At 30.0% G+C, this 22,726-nt stretch overlaps 1 protein-coding gene across 1 annotated transcript in view; it reads left to right on the top strand.

Moving 5' to 3' along the window:
- Positions 1 to 22,726, top strand: part of LOC145247314 (mucin-2-like) — a 109,262-nt gene that overhangs the window by 64,640 nt on the left and 21,896 nt on the right. Inside the window, exons 24-31 of the mRNA XM_080108950.1 lie at positions 911 to 1,237; positions 2,314 to 2,624; positions 9,059 to 9,233; positions 12,072 to 12,218; positions 16,540 to 16,636; positions 19,314 to 19,393; positions 20,620 to 20,721; positions 22,234 to 22,389. Of these exons, the coding sequence (XP_079965076.1) occupies positions 911 to 1,237; positions 2,314 to 2,624; positions 9,059 to 9,233; positions 12,072 to 12,218; positions 16,540 to 16,636; positions 19,314 to 19,393; positions 20,620 to 20,721; positions 22,234 to 22,389 (1,395 nt within the window). The remainder of the gene's footprint in view (positions 1 to 910; positions 1,238 to 2,313; positions 2,625 to 9,058; positions 9,234 to 12,071; positions 12,219 to 16,539; positions 16,637 to 19,313; positions 19,394 to 20,619; positions 20,722 to 22,233; positions 22,390 to 22,726) is intronic.

The raw sequence follows: 22,726 nt of genomic DNA, 5'->3' as shown, positions 1-22,726 counted from the left end.
TTCAAACTTAAGCATAATATATTGACTAAACTGCTACTACAAGCTTAAATGTGACATTCTAGAAGTTAATATGTTTAAAACTTTTGCATGAAAGCTAAAGCTTCCCCATTTTCTTAATAACCTCAATAATCTTAAAAAGGCTTTCATTGTGTTTAGATGAGTTCATGATACTGTATAAGTAGTTACAGGTGGTAAAGGTTATAAAAAACACAGAAACAAGGCTACTTAAACATTATTATTTATTGTTAATCAGATATTTATTGTAATCATACATGCATTATTGTAAAGTACTAAAACAAATTATCTAAAAATAATTTAATTGCAAAATAAAATTGACCAGATTTCATTATTTTTTTCTAGACGAATTAGCCGTTTAAATATTTGATAATAGTTAAAGAAAAAAGAATAAAATACTCTGTGACTTTTGAAAATTTCAAATTGGAAGCACTTAAACTGTCAAATAGAAAGTCATTTCTGGCTTTGAAATTATTAGCAAACTTTGTATTTAAAGATTGAATGTTTTAGAAACTATCTGCATCCAATAAGTTTATAAATAGATAGTAAAACATTGCTAAAACAAAATTAGTTATACTTTTATAACAATTCGATTCAATTAAAAATTTCATGACCAAAAGATATCATAATAATTAAATTTAACTTTCAAAAGCATATAAAAGCAAACACTTTCTAAAATAATAAAGGACATAGTTAAAAATCAATAAATAAAAATGACAGGTTGTTATGAATAAATGTTGATGGAGATGGAACTTTTTTAAATTATCAAAGTGTATTCACATTAGTAAAATATTTCGTGTGTGCTATCTGATATTCGTAAAGAAATTATCTTAATTATCACTTTGATTCTCTTTCAAATGATCCCAATCAATCCAAACTCTTCCGTTTTCTTCAGGTACCTGTGAGGCGTTTGGTGATCCTCATTACGTCACATTTGATGGTAAAGCTTACAACTTTCAAGGAAGCTGCGCTTACATCATTGCACAAGATTTTTGCCAAAGTGGTAGTGGTACATTTCAGATAACGGCAGAAAATGTTCCTTGTGGAACATTAGGATATTCCTGCACTAAGTCTGTGAAATTCCTTATTTATGATACAATAATCAATTTGGTTCGTGGAACGAATATCACATACACAGCCAACACCCGTGCACCAACCGGATCAGCCCCAGCCAACTATACAATCAAAGAATTAGGATCATACATTTATGTCATTGCTCATGGTATGTATTTAAATTGCAAATGGTTATCGAGGTATCTAACTTTTAAAACTATTGAAACCTCCGTTTTTTTGTTTGTTTTTGTTTTTTTTTTCACATTTTTAAAATGCACTTTTATATTGTTTCATAATAATATTTGATTGGAGATAAATTTATTTTTTCTTATATACAAGTTAATAATTGTAGTCATTTTTACAAGTAGAAATTTCTACTTCCACTTCCAGTTGGGTATGCTGATGAATGGCAACTGTAAACTCCAGTTTATTTTTAGTTGAATCTCATATAATCAGATCTCAAAATGCTCAACCTTATTACTGACAAGCCTTTGACCATGCATGGTGAAGGGAAACATTCAATGGGAACCTCATTTTGTAGCATAAACACAGAAGAAAATGACAATCAATGTTTCAAGCTTGAGACATGTATGATTTTTGTGGGGAGAAGGGTCTATTTATTTCTGTCATGTTTGCATATATATATTATATGTAATACTATACACTAAAAATTTGATTAGACATTCCTTGATGCCAGCAATTTCAGGAACTATGGGAAATCTAATCTTTTTTTCTAGTAATTATATACATAATAATAATCTATATACAAGTAAAACTGTTGATCATGTTATTTTACTTGTTTTTTAACAACACAAAAGACTGACGTAAATAAAGGGTGTATGATTAAAAAAAAAGTAGTGGGAGGTGATGAATGATGTAAAGAATTAAGAGAGTGATAGAGAGGGTAATAGTGGAGATACGGTAAGAGACAAGGAGAAAAGAGAGAGGGAAGAGTGGATGAAAAGGCAAATTATTATTATTGTCACAGTAGTTTTATCTACTCGTATTTTTGCGACTCTGGCAGTTAGTGTTTCAGTTTGATGAAAGATAATATTTCTGTGCAACTGTAGTAAAATTTCAGTTTCTGCTCTAGAAAATAAAAGTATTGAAACAATAATTATTGCATAGTATAAGCAGTTATAAATATACGTGATTAGTCAATAAATAAGCATATGTGTATGCAAAAAAATAGTATATTCAAATTGACAGATAATATTTTGTATTTCTCTCTTTTTTTTACTATAGGCATCACCCTTCTATGGGACAAGAGTATGCGACTAACAATTACACTCAAACCACAGTACAAAGGACGTGTTTGTGGTTTGTGTGGAAACTTTGATAATGTGGCTAATAACGATTTTCGTGATAAGAACTTCTATCCAGAAGATTCGCAGAGTCCTTTGGCATTTGCCAATAGCTGGAGGGTGCGGGAGTCTTGTGCTGTGGCTAAAGAGCCAGGACGCAGCCCTTGCTTGCTGAATCCACACCGAGAAGCATGGGCAGCTGAATCTTGTCAAATTATTCGCAGCAAAACTTTCGAACCTTGTCACTCATTTGTAAGTTGATTTTATAAGTATCTAATTAAATCCTTGTTCATATACACCATATATATGTAATATCTGCTTCAATGAAAATATTCGCTATTCTGTGTTGGTCAGAATGCTCCATTTATAGTAGAATGTATTTTGGTAGAATATATTGATTGTAACGGTGAATCATAGAACCTTTTCGAGCCAGTTAATACAAATGACATCTTTGGATACCTGAAGGAATTAAAGTTGCATAAAAAATAGAAATTGTCCACCTGCTTTCTACAAACTATTTCTATTCAAATAATGCTAACAAAATCACATTTTTCTACAAAGCATAATAATTACAAAGAATGATTAGTCTACTTTTACTTTTGGTGGACATTAAAAGACTTAAAACATTAATAAATCTAGAGTAAAAGATGAAACTATGTGGAACATTTCCATAATCCATATAGATATTTTCTTCGGGGGAAAATGCTTGTGAAGCAGGTCTGATTTAATACCTAAAACTTGCAGTGAAACACGTTCATCCATGATGAATGCCATTGGAGCATCTACAAGATGTATTTTACGAAGAATATATATATATATATATATATATATATATATATATATATATATATGTACTAGCATATCGACCCGGCGTTGCCCGGGTGATGGTCTGGACCCTTTAGCAGTGATTTTTCTGGGTCAAAGCCAATAAAAAAAAATTTTCCTCACATCCGATTACCCTGTATCTCAAATTTCGAGGCTTTACACTCCAAAGTGGCATAGTAATTTGGTAGAAAACATAAAAATGGAATATTTTGAACTTTGACACCATTTTTTTCAGTTGGCTGAAAAGATCCAATCAGATGGTAGACCTGCCCCTGTACTTTGAATGTTGGCATAAACCCCCCTTCATATTGGTAACTGGATCCGAAAGCCGTCATCTGAAATGCACAATTGTAGTGCCTTATTTCTTTGATGAAGGTTCTTGATTCAGGATTTGAACTTGTGAGCAAGCATAATAGCAGTTGTGGAGGTTCTTCAAGAAGTGGGAGTTTCACCTTGCCATTTGAACAGCATATTCCCGCTGGCTCACTTGGCCATCTTTTCACGAGACAATGGAAGCATTCCTTAAACATTAAGCCTATTTTTATGTCAGGATGTTCAGCATAATTAGAAGAGGGAATATAGTTGAATGCTTTTAAAGACCAGTATGACTTCGTTATTCTTGAATGTCCTTCCATATTGGCTCTATATTATATTTGACCCTCCATCCATCTGTCTCGTTGCTCTACATTTTCTGAACCGTGTGCAGTGGACATGGCTGAAGCATTTCTCCTTAAATGTTTGTCTTGTTGTTTTTTGCTTTCGGAAGCGCGTGCAGCAGACTGACCTAATGCCTTTCTTTTAAGACGATTCTTTCATTGCTCTTCAGTCGAACTTGAAGCATGTATTTCTAAATAACTTTCTCTTGGGTCTTCATCCATTGAAGCTTGAGAAACAACCTGGATTTTACTCTTTTAATTTGGGTAAATAGGGAGATTGGTGTGCAGTGCACCGTCTAATGCTGCAATTGAGAAACTACTTAAGTAAGACACTTTATCAAATCTCCAATACTAACGATTACTGCAGCACTGTCCCATTGATTACTGTACACGCAATAACCCTTATCCTCGAGTGGCTTCCGGGCCTTGATAAGTGGTGACCCCCCCCCTCCCATGTAAAAAAAAAACAAAAAAAACTACTTGTTGAAAGCCCAGGCAAATTTGAATTATCACCAATTGCATCCGAATCTGCAATGAAGGAAGAACCACTCCCAGCCGAATGACCCAAATGATCATTTTCAACAAATACGACCCTAGCATCCCCTGACTGTTCTGCTGTGTCGTAGGGCACAGTGATTGTTGATTGTTGCGCCATGAGCCTTCTTTGCATTAGTTGATGCCTCAATGCACTTATCGATGACCTCCCCTTTTTTGGCATAATTGATAGGAATGTTCTCAAAATTAACAGCTGTAATATAAGTGTAATGAAAGTAATGAAAAATAGACTGACGAAATTATTACAATCAATCGTTTGTTTAAATTCAAAATTAATATTAATATTTCTTAAATCTATAAAAAATTTAAGCAAGCAGTCAGTAATAGAAAGATGTAAATAGAAAATATCGTAACATAAATATATAAAAAATATGGTCAATGATTTTTTTTTTAAAAACTGGTAATACCTTGCCTAATATACAAGATTCTGTTGAGTCTGTAAATAAAAAATAGTAAATAGAAAGACAGAAAGAGACAAAGTAATTTTATTTTGGGGGTTTGGCTACAATTTATGTCTCATCTAAAGTAATCTATGCCTGTTTTTTTTTTGTTATAACTTTCAAAGTGTTGTTCTGCTTCTACTAAATAATAAAAATTTTTTAACAATCATTGAATTAACCCCCAACACACGAGAAAAATATTAATAAATGCCTTACAGAATATTGGCTGACCATAACCTATAACAAATTATTTCTTACTGTACACAAATATTTTTTAAATTTTTTGAAAAATACCAAGCAGATGAAAATTATTTCAAAAAACTACTTTTCAGTTAATAGGAAAAAATGAAAAAAAAAAGGGTTTTTTTTCAAGAAGTTTTTATTGCTTGAAATTTTACAATATTTTTTTCATTAAAAGAAGTTCAAAAATATTAAATACAAGAGAAGTTCAAAATTAATAATATTTCTTAAATCTATAAATAATTTAAGCAAGCAGTCAATAATAAAAAGATGTAAATAGAAAATATCTCAACATGAATATAACAAAAATATGGTCAGTAAATGCAAAAAAGAAAACTGGTAATATCTTGCTTAATATACAAGATTTTGTTGAGTCTGTAAATAGAAAAGTAGTAAAAAGAAAGAAAGAAACGGGCAAAGTAATTGGGGGGGGGTTACAATTCATGTCAAAGTTAAAGTAATCTATGCCTATTTTTTTTTGTTATAACGTTCAAAGTATTCTTATTTATTCTTATGATTCTACTAAATAATAAAATTTTTTAACAATCATCGAATTAACCCCCCACCCACAAGGAAATGTTAAGAAAAAATGAAAAAAAAAAGAAAAATATTTTTTTTCAAAGAAGTTATTATTGCATGAAATTTTATGATAATTTTTTGCATAAGAGTTACATTTAAACGGCAGTTTTTGTATTTTCAGTGTGTTTTGGGTTAGTTCTGTATAATTGTATTTTTTTAAAGGTTTACCTAGGAAAATAGGCAAAAAATGTGCATTTTAAAATTTAAACAGATCATCTAATATACCCATAGATACAAAATATCTCCATCTTTAGAGATAATTAAAAACGATTTATTTACAAAAAATGAGGCGTGGTTATGATTTAGATTTTTAAAAAAGCATATATGTGCGTGCGGGTGTGTTGCTATGTGATGCTTCCTGCCTTGTTCACTCGGTAGACGAAATTTTATATACAAAAATTGCCATTTACATCCAAATCTTATGTCTGGTTTCTAAACCAGACATAAGATTTGCATGTAAATGGCAATTTTTGTATATAAAATTGCTTTTAGGAGTAGTTTCGTATAATTTTACTTTTTATAAATGTTCACTTAGAAAAAAATTAATATCCCCACGATTAACAATAAATTATTGTCTTTCATTTGATGCTGAAATCAAGACGATTGATATCATCGTTTATGAGCAGTTTTGATTATTATATTAGCCAATCAAAACTGTTCCTAGTGTCCACACACATTTTTGCTTATATATATATATATATATATATATATATATATATATATATATATATATATATATATATATATATATACATATATATATAAAACTGTAATAATGTTAATTTTTTTAATTACACAATAAAAATTTTAAGTAAATAAAAACTAAAATGAATGAATGATGAATAGATTAAATCGTACCTTTTACTTACTTGTTGGTGACGATCTACAAAATCAAACCATACAACAACCTTGGATCCTTACCACACCAACTAACTACTGATACTCAGAGAATAGCTTGCAGAGCTGAGAAAATAATTAAAAGATACAAAATAAAGAAAACTGTAGTTTTTAATCAACCTTGCCTGCATAATAATGTGCTGCTATCATGATTTTAATTTCAATTCCAGATATTTAAATATAATCTGGATATTTAAAAATTTTGCCACAGACAAGATAAAAAATTGTAACATAACTGTTTAAATTATCCAGTTAGATCATTCTTTCGTTTTCCTTTGCTAATGTTATAATTACATTAAGTTTGTATTCATAGATATATTCAGTAACATAATAGCCAAAAGGATACCCATTCCAGTACGGTGAAATAAATTTCATGAGCAGAACAGTTCTGCATCACTTTTAAAAAATTAAAATCAAGATAGATAATTATATCTATCTTGATTTTAATAATTTAATAATAATAATAATAATAATAATAATAATTCTGATTTCGTTTATCAACGTCTCTCTGGAAAGGGATGGAATTCATTTCCAGAGGATTTCCCTCAATCCCGGCTCCAAACAAGGAGCTTCAAAGATTAAGGGTTTTTCTAAGGATGTTGGTGGTACCTACAATAGCAGAGGTCTGAAGGCCACCTAAAACATCGAGGATTTGTAGTTTTTTCAATTATCCTTTCAGGCGACTTGATACTACTAGTGTACCAACTACGACCGGTATCATTTGTGTTTTAACCCCGTGTATACGCCTTATCTCCAAGGGCAATGGAGCATAATTGCTCCACTTTTCGTTCTCCTTCTCTCTCACATTCCTGTCCTAGGGTACTGAAAAGTCTACAATCTGCCAGTTTTTTTTAGACTTTGTCAATGACGACCAAATCCGGACGATTATGTTCCAATTGCTTGGTCGTTATGACACTTTTGTCCCACCATACCTCTACCTTGTCATCCTCACTTATTTTCACTTGTTCAGGCACCTCCTCAAACCATTTTCCAGCACACTTCACCCCAACCTTCTTACACACCTCCCAATATATCCGGAGTCCCATGCGATCCTGTCTTTTGTAGTACTCTCTCTGAGCTAATCCACTACACCCTGCTGCAAGGTGCGCAATTGACTCTGAGGTCTTACCACAAATCCAGCATTCTGCAGCAACTTCCTCTCCTAGAACCACTTTTTTTTTAAAAATCGTGTTCCTAATTTCTGCTCTTGTGCTGCACAAACAAAAGCTTCAGTAATAATAATAATAATAATAATAATAATAATAATAATAATAATAATAAACCTTATGTCTAGAATATTTATTCTAATTTTGATCAAAATCCATTATATTAGTTTGATTCTAGAAAATGTCTTAAACTTAAGGAGTCTTAAGAAGAAATTTAAATTGTTTGATTGGTGTTATGGATCATATTAAATACGAATCTGAAATATTTCAATTTTCAAATGGGAGATGGTTCCTATATTATGAATCCTAAAACCTTTTAAAATACTTTAAAAAAACTGAAATTGGGAAAATATTTGTTTCTTTTTAATGAAAATCGCCCCAGAAAAGGTATGAAGCCATTTGATGTAAGAAGCAAAAAAATTTTTTTAAATATTACTTCAAGGTAAAATATTATCCAATGATAAGTGTTGATTAGATTCTAACCTGGAAAACAGCAATTCTTTTCCATTTGTCAGAAACATCACTCATATAATATGTGGACTAAAAGACAAAATAAGGGAAGCAAGAGTTACAATGCTGCTGAAAGTAAAGTCCACTTTCTATTCTCTTTAAATTAATAATCAATTGAATCAAACTAATTGATGTTTAACATCTATCATATATAAATAGAGATTTTGTCGTTTGTCTGTTAGTCAGTCACAATTTTTTAAACGTAATAAATGCATATCAGAATTTGTCTCGTTTCGAAATATCAGAGGTCTTAATTACTTTTAGAAATGGAATTGCATTAATAGTAAATAATAAATTTCCAACAAACAAAGCTTATGTCACGACCAGAATGAAACGGAAACCTTGATCTTCAATGTGAGGTTCTACCAACTGACCTATTTGTACTTCCTTATAAAATAGAGTTTAAACATTACTTTAACAAAATAATTATAGCTTTGGCATGACATCATTGAGTTATGATTTACATCATGTTTCAAAGCATGAATTCAAGTATATACAATCATAAAAATAAATAAATGGATAGGTAAACATTGTTAATAGTGTTGAAAATTATTTTGGCGTATGTTAAATTTTCACAAAAATTGAAGACATCTCAATTTTCACAAAGGGCTTCCACTCTTTGCTTCCTTTGCATAAAACTAAAATTAAATATAACAGAGAATATTTATCCTTAAGTTTAACAGCTGTATTCCAAAATTTATAATAAGTGGTAAATTAGTTTAGGAGTGAATCCTAGTATGCATACAAATATGTAAAAATATGTACATACCGAACTTTATATAAATTGAAATAATGTTATTATTTTTTTTAACTTTCAGGTGGATCCTGAATGGTACTACATAGCTTGTCGGGATGACTCATGTGCTTGTGACAGAGGTGGAGACTGTCAGTGTTACTGTACAGCTGTAGCGGCTTATGCTGCACGTTGTCAACGTGCTGGAATCTGCATTAACTGGAGAATGGACAAAACATTCGGAACAGAAGACATATGTCGTAAGTTTTTGCTTCAAGCTACTGATTTTTTTTATTACATTAGTACTGAAAGCGTTGATCCACTGTTCCTGGTTTCGTATTCTAGTAACAGATAGGTAGATCAGTGGTCACTAATATTTAAAACTTCATGAACCTCTAAATGCATAATTTAAAATTTGGTGGACCAGTAATATATTTAAAAAAATATGAAATAATATTTTGAAAACTTATTATTAAATATATTTATTAAAGGTAATAAAATTATACTATAATTATTCAAATAAAAAAAAATGGAAATTTGAAGCTTAATAAAGTATTACACATTATTAAAGGAGAAATGATTAGACAAATATATATCAAATTGTATTTATGAATTTAGATATTGAAACATTTATTCAATGTAATTTACAAAAATTAATTGCATTCCATTCGACATCTTCTTCAACTATTTGTGATTAATTCTCTTTCTTCTGAGCTTGCGATTTCATGGTCTTAATGTTTTGCAGTGCACAAGCTTGAAGTTGATAGTTGTAATATTTTTGATGCTGTATTCTATACGCGACTGCTAAAACTGCATTATACCTCCATTGCTATGTCATGATTGTAGAAAATTTTACTAGTGAACTTTACAGATATTAACAGTAATTGTAAGAAATTATTAAGTAGCAAGCATTGAATATGATGTTGCAAATCATGGTAGGTATGGCTGGATGGTGTCACATTTGTGTACTTGTGTTTATTACATCCGGCTGTAAACATATGTAGCATCCAAAATCCGTTTTGTTACTCCTTTTTAAGCTTGAAAAATCATAAAAATTGAAATATCTCAATGTTTCTGTAAACCTTCAAAACTTTGCATGCGTGAACCACTTGTTGATGACCACTAATGTAAATAACATATCTTGCTATCTTCGCTATTCAAATCTTAAAAACACATTAAAATGTACATTTACACTATATATCCATACATATATATATATATATATATATATCCATACATACATATATATATATATATTATATATATATATATATGCATACATATATATATATTCATATATATATATATATATATATATATATATATATATATATATATATATATATATACATATATATATATATACACGTATATGTATACACCAAGTTCATTTAAATATTTTATCCAATAGTTCATTAAAATCTCCTTATCATTTCGTTTTTAATATTATTTCTGAATTCATCTAATTTTGTTTTATGGACATCTTTCCAGACAAAGCATGAAGGCATTTAATGTAAGGAGCTAAAAATGATACTAATTCATTTTGAAAAATGCTTTACAAAATTGCTGTTTGCAATCTGACCTGCCAACCAACAATACATTCTTCTATAAGTCAAAAAATAATAAACCCGTTCATAGATCAGCACTTTAATAAATCACTCTCCAGTAACAATCAGTATCACTCTTGGCAGTCAGTTATAAATCCAACAAGCATTTACTTAAGAAAATTAATCATTTTCAGTTCTGGAAGACCCTAATGAAAATATCACGTTTGTTTCTCCAACTCTTCTGAATAGTAGTGTAACATTGTGGGTGATGAGGAGGTTTTCTGTCTGCTGCTGATTATATCTTTTTATTATTCATATCTGTCTCTATACGTGAATCTCTTATTTAGTGCCTATGCTTGTGTGCGCCGTGATGTGATTGTCTATGTATGTATGTCTATACATGTGGTCGTGTTCCTTCTAGTGTTATCTATAAAGTCACCATACCTTTTTTTCCTGTTTCTGTTTCTGGTCTTCTCTGGCGATGCTTTCTTACCGTCACTGATTGATGCGGCAAGAACATTTTACGAAGAAACCAAACAGTGATTTCTAGCATAGCTTCTTTATTTCGTCTACCGAGTGAACAAGGCAGGAAGCATCACATTGTCGACCACTTAAACTTTCTTATGTTTCTTTGACGCATCTTCACGTCTAATCGAGACAACCGCTTTTCATGCGTTTCCATGCGAACCAAACCACAAGATTTCTTTTCTTTCTTCTTTATGCATCGTTTTTCTTTCATACAAACTCAATCGCCCTCGGTTGTCATCACTGACCCTAGCTACCCGTTCGACATACGTCAACCATAACTACTTTAACCATTCTTTGCACTAACCAACCTGCCAGCAACTCTAATTTGCAGCATGCCGGCGTAACCCGGGATATATTATATAACATTAGTCCAGTCTAATAATATTAAACCAGAAGTGACAATAAACGTATATGTATACATTTTATATCCTATATATATATCTGGTGTTTGAAAAATGCATGGCATAATTTGGGATTATGTTCTATATGTTTAAGTAATGAAAAAGTTCCCATAAACATAAGCCCAGAAATGCTTGGTTTCTGAGTCATAGGCCATACACAAACTTGTTTGAAGTTGCATAATTTAATTAATCTATATGTTTATTTTTGAAAACGTCAAAGAAAAGAACTTAATATAATTGCACATGATAATTTCCCTTTAATCTGTTTCTGTCAATAAGAAAAATTTTTTTGCATTCTAACAGTTGTATTAGTTGGAGTAAGTATTGGGAAACTCCGGTGAAATGAATTCGTAACAATAACATAGTTGAAGCAAAAAAATAAAAATGAGACTGTTTAGTTTTGTATCACAAAATCCAATCACATATTGCAATTGTCTATATCCACTTTATAACAAAAAACTATACTAGGGCAGGCAGTAAATAATTCCTAAAATAAAAAAAAAGTAATAAATTGTGATAAGAGTTATTTACCTTGGAAACGTATCAGTTGATCCAACTTTATTCTCATTAGTTAGAAATCAAGCTGACATTGAACTGTAATTATTGTTATTTTTGTTTTCAGCTATGCAATGTTTAGCTGGTCGGGATTATTTCCCATGTCACTCGTCATGTCCGAAATCCTGCTCTGATCTGGCTAATCCTGGATTTTCCTGCAGCACAGGAGAAATTGAGGGATGTTTCTGCCCAAATGGAACCTACTTACAAAATGGTAAGTAAAATAGTAACTCAATAGCTGAAATAACAAATATTAACGTTATCATCATTTTATTCAGTTTAATGTCTGTTTTACATGTTAGCATGTGTTGGACAAATTTTAAAAATTGACTTTCAAATTGAACTATCTATTGCAAGAATTATCCTTCTTTCTCCATCCTTATCACTTCCTCCCATGCTTTTCTTAACCTTCTCTTATCAACTGATTCTGTTACTTCAACTGCACCAACTCAAGAACTGTCATCCATTCTTTCAACATGACCAAGCCATCAAAGTTCAGTATTCCGCGCACATCACCATATACTTTTAATACAATACTAGCAGGACCTGTGGAAATTCCACAGTGGACGCTTTCATATGTAATATATTGATGTTGGCATTTTTGTGGATGTTCAGTGTAAGTGGAGACACACTGATATTATTGTAGTAAACAGTAAGCACCTGTTTTTAAAATAAATTATTAGTGGAAGCACATAATTGTTACAAAACACCCTCCTATTCCCATGTTAAGAATGGATTTCAAAATAATATTATTTCAGCACGGTAACAAAAATACATAAGCACCGAATGGTTTATAATTTTAAATGATAATTTGATAATGGTAATTGTTTTACAGAACATTTTCTTTAAATGATAAACAATTATTTATTTTAAACAATATATACAGAATTCTATTATATTATAACAATATATCTTAAACAGTAAGCACCTTTTTTTAAAATAAATTATTAGGCGGAAGCACATAATTGTTACAAAACACCCTCCTATTCCCATGTTAAGAATGGCTTTCAAAATAATATTTCAGCACAGTAACAAAAATACATAAGTACCAAACGTTTTATAATTTTAAATGATATTTAAATTTGATAATGATAATTCTTTTACTTGGTTTCCACCTGAACATTTTCCTTTGAAATGTCGACTTCTATGGGTTTTTGACTATGCTGAAAACGAATATCGCATTTAAAATTTCCGCAAATGCATAGTTTTTCGAATATTAAACAATATAATTTTTTATGTTAAAAATGGTGGCCATAGTTTTGCGCCAAAAATATGCGTACACTTAAACAGAACATTTTCTTTAAATGATAAAAAATTATTTATTTTAAACAATATATACAGAATTTTATTATATTATAACCAATATAAATAGAACAGTTTAATTTTAAACAACAGAAATAGATTTTTTTAGAATTTTGAAAGAAATATTGTTCACAAACTTTTTAATTTTAAACAATGTAAATAGAACTTTATAATTTTGAACTTTTTAATATTTTATTTTAAAATAAATATTGTTCTCGAATGCATTTTATTATGTTTAAGTGCACGCATATTTTTGGCGCAAAACAATGACCACTATTTTTAACATAAAAAATTATATTGTTTAATATTTTAAAAACTACGTATTTGCGGAAAATTTAAATGCGATATTCGTTTTCAGCATAGTCAAAACCCATAGAAGTCGACATTTCAAAGGAAAATGTTCAGGTGGAAACCAAGTAAAAAAATTATCATTATCAAATTATCATTTAAAATTATAAACCGTTCGGTATTTATGTATTTTTGTTACCGTACTGAAATAATATTATTTTGAAAGCCACTCTTAACATGGGAATAGGAGGGTGTTTTGTAACTATTATGTGCTTCCACCTAATAATTTATTGAAAAAAGGTGCTTACTGTTTAAGATATCGTGAAACGTTCTGTTTAAAATTAAATAGTTTAAAATTAAAAAATGTTTAAAATAAATAAGTAAAAAGTGAGAGAAAAAATATATCGTTAAAAAAAGATTGTGAAACGTTTTAAAATAAATAAGCAAGAAGTTTATATATTATTGTCATGGTAACGTACCGGTGATTAGAGAAATTAGTTCATTTTATGTGATAAAGGGTTTGAGATTATTTTCCACCTAAACTACTATACATATGTATCTGGGCTTTGTTTACATGTTACAGCAATTAGTAGTAATAGCGATAATATTTTTAATTAACAAAGACATCAGCGTCTCTCTCTCTCTCTCTCTCTCTCTCTCTCTCGCTCGCTCTCACACTAAACAAATGTAAAGAAAAATAAACAATGAAAAACATAACAAATAGATGCTCAATTTTTGTCGCCGCTGTCCGAGGAAGTTGTGTTATCGTTTTTTATTATGGAATAACTTAAAATCAATTATTTCTTAACAACTTTTGAAAGATAAACCCTAAATTTTATAGAATTAAAAACACATATAGCGGTGAGAACAGGCTATTCGAATGTTGCCTTGAGCGTTCGTAAATGTGTATTCTGTAATTAATATATATTCTGGAATTAAATCTCAACCAATCAAATTTGCCGGAAAGTGTGACACACAAAAGAACACACACGCTATTGTATTAATATATAGATTAACATGCAGATTAAATCATGTTTAATATTTCATGTAATATTATTCTAAAATGGCCTCTTAATACATATATTACCATTATTTTTGAATTCATGTTATTTCATCTCAAAATGTTCTACACTATTGTTTTTTATCTGATCTGAGAACTTGTTCTGAAAATGTATTACTTCATTAGAAAAAAAAATGCAGAAGGTCTAGTTTTGATATTTGATTTCGCACTTATCTTCCTAATCAAGGAGAAATATTTTAAATTAAATAGAATTTTTTATTTTCAAATAATAATAAAAGAGGTTTTAAGTACTAAAATGTACTCAGCTTTATAAGAGATTTTACATATATTAAAGAAAATAAAGACCAGTTTCAATAGAGTCATCTATATCATAGTAAGTGTTTTAAAATTACTGTAAAGAATAACTTGGATGAATTTTATTTAATCTTGCATACTTCTTTGTGTGAAGTCAGGTTAAAGATCAGTTTCACTTTAATAATGGAAGTATGTAACTATGGAAACTATTAAGTTGGATAAAAATGTGGATATTTATTTTCAGCTATTTCACCCTGATAATCCACTTCACACCAGTGGACCCTAGTTTAATATAACTTCATTATTACGATTATGTTTATTGTTTTTTCTGGAATAAATATCTATTTATTTTGTAACAAAAATGTATGAATCAATATTGTATTTCTTTTATTAAAGTATTTTGGAACAGAATTGTCCAAATGAATAATAAGATAACATTTACATAATTATATAAATGTTGAAAAATGTTCCTTGACTTCGATAAAGATTATTTAGTTTTAATGGAAAACATAATGTCTGTCACTATTATATATTTATTAAAACTTAGCCGATAATCATATATTAAATAAAAACGAAAAATATAAGAAATGTTTAAGGAAAAGTTATTTACGATGAGCCAAGGGATCAGGCTAAGACATCATTTTGATTATGATCTGAAGTGTTTGGTAATTTATTCAAACATTCTGAAAAAGTATTATGAATAGACGGATGACACTCCTGAAAATCGAACATTTCAATATTTACTTATTCTTTGAATACATTTAGGTTATCAGTTGGAATGTAAGTGAAAGTGAAAGAGGCATTTAATATTTATTTTCAAAATCTAGTTTAGTATGTTGAACTTAGTATGAGTGAAAAAATGAAATAATAAACAATGGCTTAAAAATAATTATACCTAATAGCCGCATGATATGAGTGGATACAAAATGAACTCTTTGCTGCCATTTTTGAGAGAAGCAGTTTGTTCAGAATAAATGTGATAATTTTTAAATGGGGATGAAATGTACACATACCTTCATTAAAAATGCTCTAGGAAGTGTTGTAAGTAATGATTGTGAAAAATTTGTTAAAAATTTGTTAAAAAAGTGTTCGATTATTTTCCGTAGATGCAGAGTAAATCTAGACTAATGGAGATAGATTGATAGATAGATAATTAAACATGTTTAAATGTATTTATAAAATGAATTTAAATACCAATATTTTTTCAAAGTGCTCGATAGTAGGTACAGTTTTATAAATATTTATAATATAAATACTTATATATATGAGAGAGAGAGAGAGAGAGAGAGAGAGAGAGAGAGAGGGCAGAAAAGGAATGATTTTGGATTTAGTCGTTTTACTTTTTTATACTTTTCAATATTTAACTGGCTTTGCAAACTCACTTTTTCCTGACTCAAACAATTTGACCAAAGTTCAATGAATGACCTAACAGGTCACTTTTTTCGTTTTTTCTGATAATGGTTTGCCAATTATTTAAACAGAATCAGCAAATGTTGTTTTTTTTTTCATTTATATCATTAGATGAGTCATTTGTTAATATCAAAAACTATAAAAGTTCTAATAGAAATGATGCATGAAAGTTTTGCCTCAGTACATGTCAGTAAATATTTGCGTTATTTTGGCATTGTAGATGATTGTGTTACGGTGGATGAGTGTTATTGTACAGATTTGGAAACAGGCCGCGTTTACAAGCCAGGTACTGTTGTTGTCTTGGATTGCAGAGAATGGTAAGTATGGGAGAGCAATAAAATGTAGTTAACCTTACAAAATAATTATTGTGTAAAGTTGAATTAAATTTAAACAGGACATTTTGACTTTGATGTTCATGTGAGCAATGAACCCAACTTTCGTATTTATTTATTTAATATATCTATATAGATAATCGAAATTTCATAATCACCAAATATCTTTTATGAAGATACTGCATTTAAAATGTTTCATATTAAACCACACCAAGAAATTCAAGAATAAGACAAAAGTTTTGCAATATTTGAATAATTCTAATTTTTGGTCCATATATCATGTGAAGGTGCACTTATTTTTAATTGAAGACGTGTTACAAGAACTTTGACGATCAAATAAAAGTAATTAAACTTAAAACTGAATTTGCTGGATAAATGGTTGAGCCATTGTTCAATTCTAGAAAGCACCTGATTCCTGATGGAATCTTCTACCTATATAATAGTTAAATATGTCTTAAGATGAAGTGCTGCTACCACATCTGGGTGATTAGAGATGATTCATTGTTATATAATAAAGAATTATAAAGATGTATTCAAAATATAGGCACATTCAAAGAGCATCAAGCAAGCTCAGCATCCAGTGAGATTGATAATCCTGTCTGATTTCTGATAAAAGGCATCTAGAACTGCTGACTCATTAAATGTAATATTCCAACCAAATTAAAATCGATCTCCAATGAATGAGTTAATATTCAAAGCAAATTGTTCCATTAGTTTTTCATGCTGTATTTTGACGTATTGGTTCTTCTCCATATACAACAAAAATCTCATGAGCATTCGACAACATTAACATCTCAAATAAATGCAAAATGAATGAAGGGTCATTTCTAAATAAATTCAAATATAATGCCAATAACGAACACCATTAAAATCCTATATGTTGTACAGTGCATCATTATTTATGTTGAAGTATAAATTTACAAAATAATAAATGGATTGTAGTCAAGAGCAACCCAAAGGCTTCCTTTTAGTTGGCTATTACACTGAGATGTAAGGGACGGGACCATTCCTCCCCTTGGATTGCTCCACATACACTTGATCCTCACCTTACAGTGTTTAGTGTTTAGCAAGAAGGCATCAAGTATCAATTTTGGAGTCTTTGATAGGACTGGATACCGATCTCCCAGCCCATTATTGAACATTCTGACCATTATGTCAAATAAACTAGTATGTTCAATTATATTAAAGAGAAAAATATATCGGTTTTTGGATTTTATTTATTTTTTTTTTTTTTGGAAATGGATTTTAATATTTTGGAAATAGATCTTCATAATTAAGAAAAAAATGTCCTCAGCCTAGAATAATTTTTCTTTTACTGATCAACGACAGAAAAGATGAGATGTAGCTTACTACATGTTGCACCCAGCCAAAAGTATTCAAGGCAAAAAAAGTGGCATAACTGCACTTCCCTAGATATGATAGAGGTACTCCATCTTAGAACGTATCTGATTCTGTTGCAGGTAAGTAATTGCATCAACAACTAGTTATTGTCGAAATTGATAGAATGATCATTTTCCAGCAACCTTAGCAACATATTTGATACAAAACTAGTTCATCTTGTAAGGGTGTTTGGCTATACCTTGACATTTCCACAGATTACAGCATCAGAAGAGTCGTTTATTAACCTATAGATGCAGTACTGCTTATAAATAGTTAAACAAACGAATTATGCTTATGTATGGCTTAAAAGAGAAACTTTACACATGTAACAAAAACAAATTCAGTTAAAACTGGTATAACAATATCAAGTATATGTGACGCAATCCAGGAGAAGGAGTGGTGCTCCCCCCACCACCACACACACTCATAAATATCACACAAAATATTTAAAAATTGAATTCAGTGATTTATGCGCTAATAAGCAAAAACTGTTAATGTTTCTGCATGGCAATTACTGGTTATAATGTCAATTGCTGTTATTATGTTGGATCACAAAGAAATGTAATTATAAGACATGTGACAAGAAAATTAAAAAAAAAACAATTTAAACTTCAACTTATTACATCCTTTGACAACATACATACTACTAGATTTCACATTCCTATATTTAATAGCATAAAAGGAGTTTAGTGGTCATTTGAAAATTTAATAAAAAGCCACTATATGTCATTCATATAATGCAAATATTCTTATTTAAATTATTTTTAATTTTGGTCTTAAATTCTTAAAGAATAAATATCATCTTCAGAGACAGTAGGTATTTCATACCAGTAATATAAATATTACCTTTTTAAGTAAGTTTTTTAAGTTAATTTTCACATTAACCATTGCCATGTCTGTGTATTGTCAGGAGATAGTGTTATTTGCAAATTAGAAATAGTTCTTAGTGAGGACACATGGCATGCTGAGGAAATAAAAAGGAAAAAAGTTTTTGAAGCATCTGTAAAATTTTTGTTTTGAAAATTTAGCAAGAGAAAAAGAAAGTATATGTATAATAATTAATCTATGGATTTATTTATGTGACTGATAAATTACTTTTGTGCTATTAGATATAGGAATTTGACATTATTCAACCTATGTGGATTGTCATAAGTGTACTAGAAAATGTATTGTTGAGTTGATTTAAAAGGAACAAGGTCTTCAAAAGAGACACAATATTATTTCTTTTATAAACTGCAAATTCTATAGATATATGTTCATGTTATATTGTGTTGTTTTACAGTACATGTTACAAGGGTGTCTTCAGGTGTCAAGAAGGACCTAAGTGTACAGCAAGTACCCGATTCCCAGCCACAACTGAAGGTTAGTTTCTTTTGAAACATTTTTCGTATTAAAAATATTACTTTATTAGCTGTTTTTCAATCTTACCAATAAATAATACATTGCATCATTGAACCTTACCTGAAGTCTCTTGCTTGAAGATAGTTTACCACAACATTTTATCATAGTCCATCTGCTTTGGCAATTTTCTGATCATTTGATGGAATTCTCTGGTTATTTGATTGTGAAGAAATTGATTCAATGAAATAAATTAGTCGATTGATGCATTATCTGGTCCTAAGATTACTATAGCCATTTTTGAAGTGCAAAAACCAATGCTGTGTTGTACTTTTAGGCATTGCTCCTTCTCTACACACAGCACAATTCTTGCAAGCAGTTTCAAAAGCTGCAAGTAACTTCAAATAAAATATAATTAAAAATGCTCAGTTTAGTTGACTTGACATTCTGGATCACAGAACTGTTTGTTCCCTAACTCTCATAGGACAATGAATTGGACCTCAAAAACCAAAGGTCGATCAGCTTTTAACTGACTTAAACTTTGATGAGCAAATGAACCAAGAAATACAAGTTTTCAGTGAAACACTAGTTATTGCAATGAGGAACAAGCCTACAACAGAAACTGACTAGAAGTCAACTGCAGATTAGTCACTGCAGTAACTTACTAAATAGACAAAATATGCATGTTTTTATTGAGTGAAAAAGCCAATGATAAGTCAGAAAATCAAATCAATTTGCATATGGTACGCTTCATTGTATCAGATGTCTGTGTATGTTTGCTTAGGTTAGCCACTCCACTGCAAACACAACACACAAGTCAGCATCGCTTCAACTGACATGGCAAGACATTATCACAGGGCTCAATGTACAATTCTTTGTTTGTATTATCTTCATTACACATTACATGATATACTTTTTATTATGTCTTTAAGTAATTCTTAATTAGTTTGTGTTTGACTATAATGTGTAATCCAATGTTGATGTCCGAACAGTTTACGTCGTAGAAAAATTAAACTGCTAATTTGTTGCTCTTCATTTTTCCATCTATCTGCCCGATTGAGACTTCTTCATCTTTAAATCTGTTCGTTATTTTGTTTGGATATGCTGTGACTTTTATACTTTAAGGGTCAATCTCATAATATTTTGTTTATCTTTTGTATCTGTGCTAATATAGAATAAGACTGTGAGTACTCTCTTCAGTTAATGTACTGCCTAACATTATTTATGTTTATTTTATATTTTTTGTTCAGAAATTTGTGTTGGTTCTGATCTGATGATATGTGACAATTTCTGCGCAACTATTTGTGATGGCAACAAAGAATGTCTTTATGGTCAGGATGAAGTTAATTGCAGTGAGTTATCTCCCTTTTTATTTTCTTTATTACTTTTGTTTATTTCATCGCATTTACACTATTAATACAATACCAATATACAAATGAATCCTGTGAAATGTTTCAGCCAATATTTTCCGTAAAAATACCTTCTTAATTCTTTGTTATACTCTTGTTGTATTAGTCTAATTCCATCTTTTAAATGTCTCTCAATATTGTTGCTCTTAATCTACTGGCAAAATATATATTCAGCTTGTTATAGGTCTAAATTTTTAAATATATCTTAACAATAATCTTCTAGATTGAATAGAAATATTTTGAAAATTTCCACCATAACTAGAAATGCTATCAAATATTTGAAAATTTTAATTAAATTATCCCTTATTTTTTTCATTAGTAAAATAGTTAATCATAAGGATTCTAATAAAATTATATCGCTTAAACCTCTACATCAAATTATGTGTGCAAACTGTTGAATTTATGCTGAAATCTAACTGAACAGGTTTAAAACTTTTCTCTTAATTATTTATTATGTTTCAAAATTTGGAGCAGCGGATAAAATGCTAAGTAAAACTCACTTCTAAGTGACAGTTTTCTGAATATTCAATCTTTACTACAGGCGATGATACTAACTAAAACTATAATAAAATTTACTGCAGACTTCTACTGTCATGTCTGCTGGAATGAGAACAATCTATGCCTGTGGATTAAATAAAAATCTCCATTTGAAATTCCATACTGATTCCCGAGTTCGATAAGATACACTTAAAGAAAATCGGAGGTTACATCTGCCGAAAACATCATCCAAGATGAGAATGATAGTCCAAATAATCCAAATGTCTTTGATTGTTTTGTTCTAAAAATATTAGTGTGGTACCATTCAGCATTAATTATTGAATTGTCTGTTGTTTTTAACCTTATCAGTTTTGTAAGTCTCTGTAGAGGAATCAATGTACATTAAATAAATTAATGCAGTTCATAAAAATGAAAATATATACATTTATTCAAAAACATCAGAAAGTAATAGTACAGAGAATTTAAAAGTTTGCATTGCACTAGAGTTGAGTTCAAAATATTTCAGTTGAAATAACCTCAGCATGTGCCAGACTCCTGTTATTGTGTATCAACTTGTATGTATTCTTCTCCCATAAGTTGTTGCAAATAGTGGTTATTTGACGTGAAGGGCCCGTTTGTTGTTCAAATTACTAAACGTTGGTGTATGTTATTGTGATGAAAAGCTACTTGACTGAAAAGATGTTTATTTCTTATATAGTGAGGAAAAAGGCTCCCAGTGGCTCAATACCAAATAGTTAACAGATTTGTTTTATGCTTTTAGTAGAAATATTTTTAGTTCTCCTTACTGTTTGAAAATATATATTCTTTTCCATTTTATTCGACTTTGTACAAAATATGTAACTTTTTCTTTGTATTTTTGTTAATTTTCTTAGTATTTACACTGTGTTCACTTTTGCAATCCAAAATATGGAATATATTACTATGTTTGGTTTTCTTTTCACTGTTTCTATTGTGCAGCTACTGCAACTTCCCCGATGACAACCGTCCCTGTAACATCAAGTGTATCAATATCTACAACACCAACGCCCAGTTTATCGACTTTCACACCATTTAGCACCGGAACTGGATTTACTACTCATTCCACATTCACAACAACAAGCCCTACAACAACAGGTATAAAACAAGCGTACATGAACAATATCTATCTATCTATCTATCTATCTATCTATCTATTGTTTAGAACCAGGATTACTAGACACATAAGGTCAGTTTATCAGGCCTGCAGACAATATGCATTTTTGTGATAAAATATATGGAACACAAGATGTTCCCATACAATCAAACTTTTAAAAATTATGTTTAGAATACTAGATGTTCAGACATGCAGGATTTCCTGACAGCTATGTGCCTTAAATTTTCTTAATGCACATCTGGCCAACTATGCAAAAAAGTTTAGTGATCTCTTGTTTAAATTTTGCTACAAATTTGATAAAGTGGGTTATTTTGACTG

This window comes from Euprymna scolopes, chromosome 25 (assembly GCF_053919585.1).
Source record: "Euprymna scolopes isolate OS-2025 chromosome 25, ASM5391958v1, whole genome shotgun sequence".
Taxonomy (NCBI): domain Eukaryota; kingdom Metazoa; phylum Mollusca; class Cephalopoda; order Sepiida; family Sepiolidae; genus Euprymna; species Euprymna scolopes.
The sequence above is the reverse complement of the archived record's forward strand: the minus strand, read 5'-3'. Positions and strand labels throughout refer to the sequence as shown.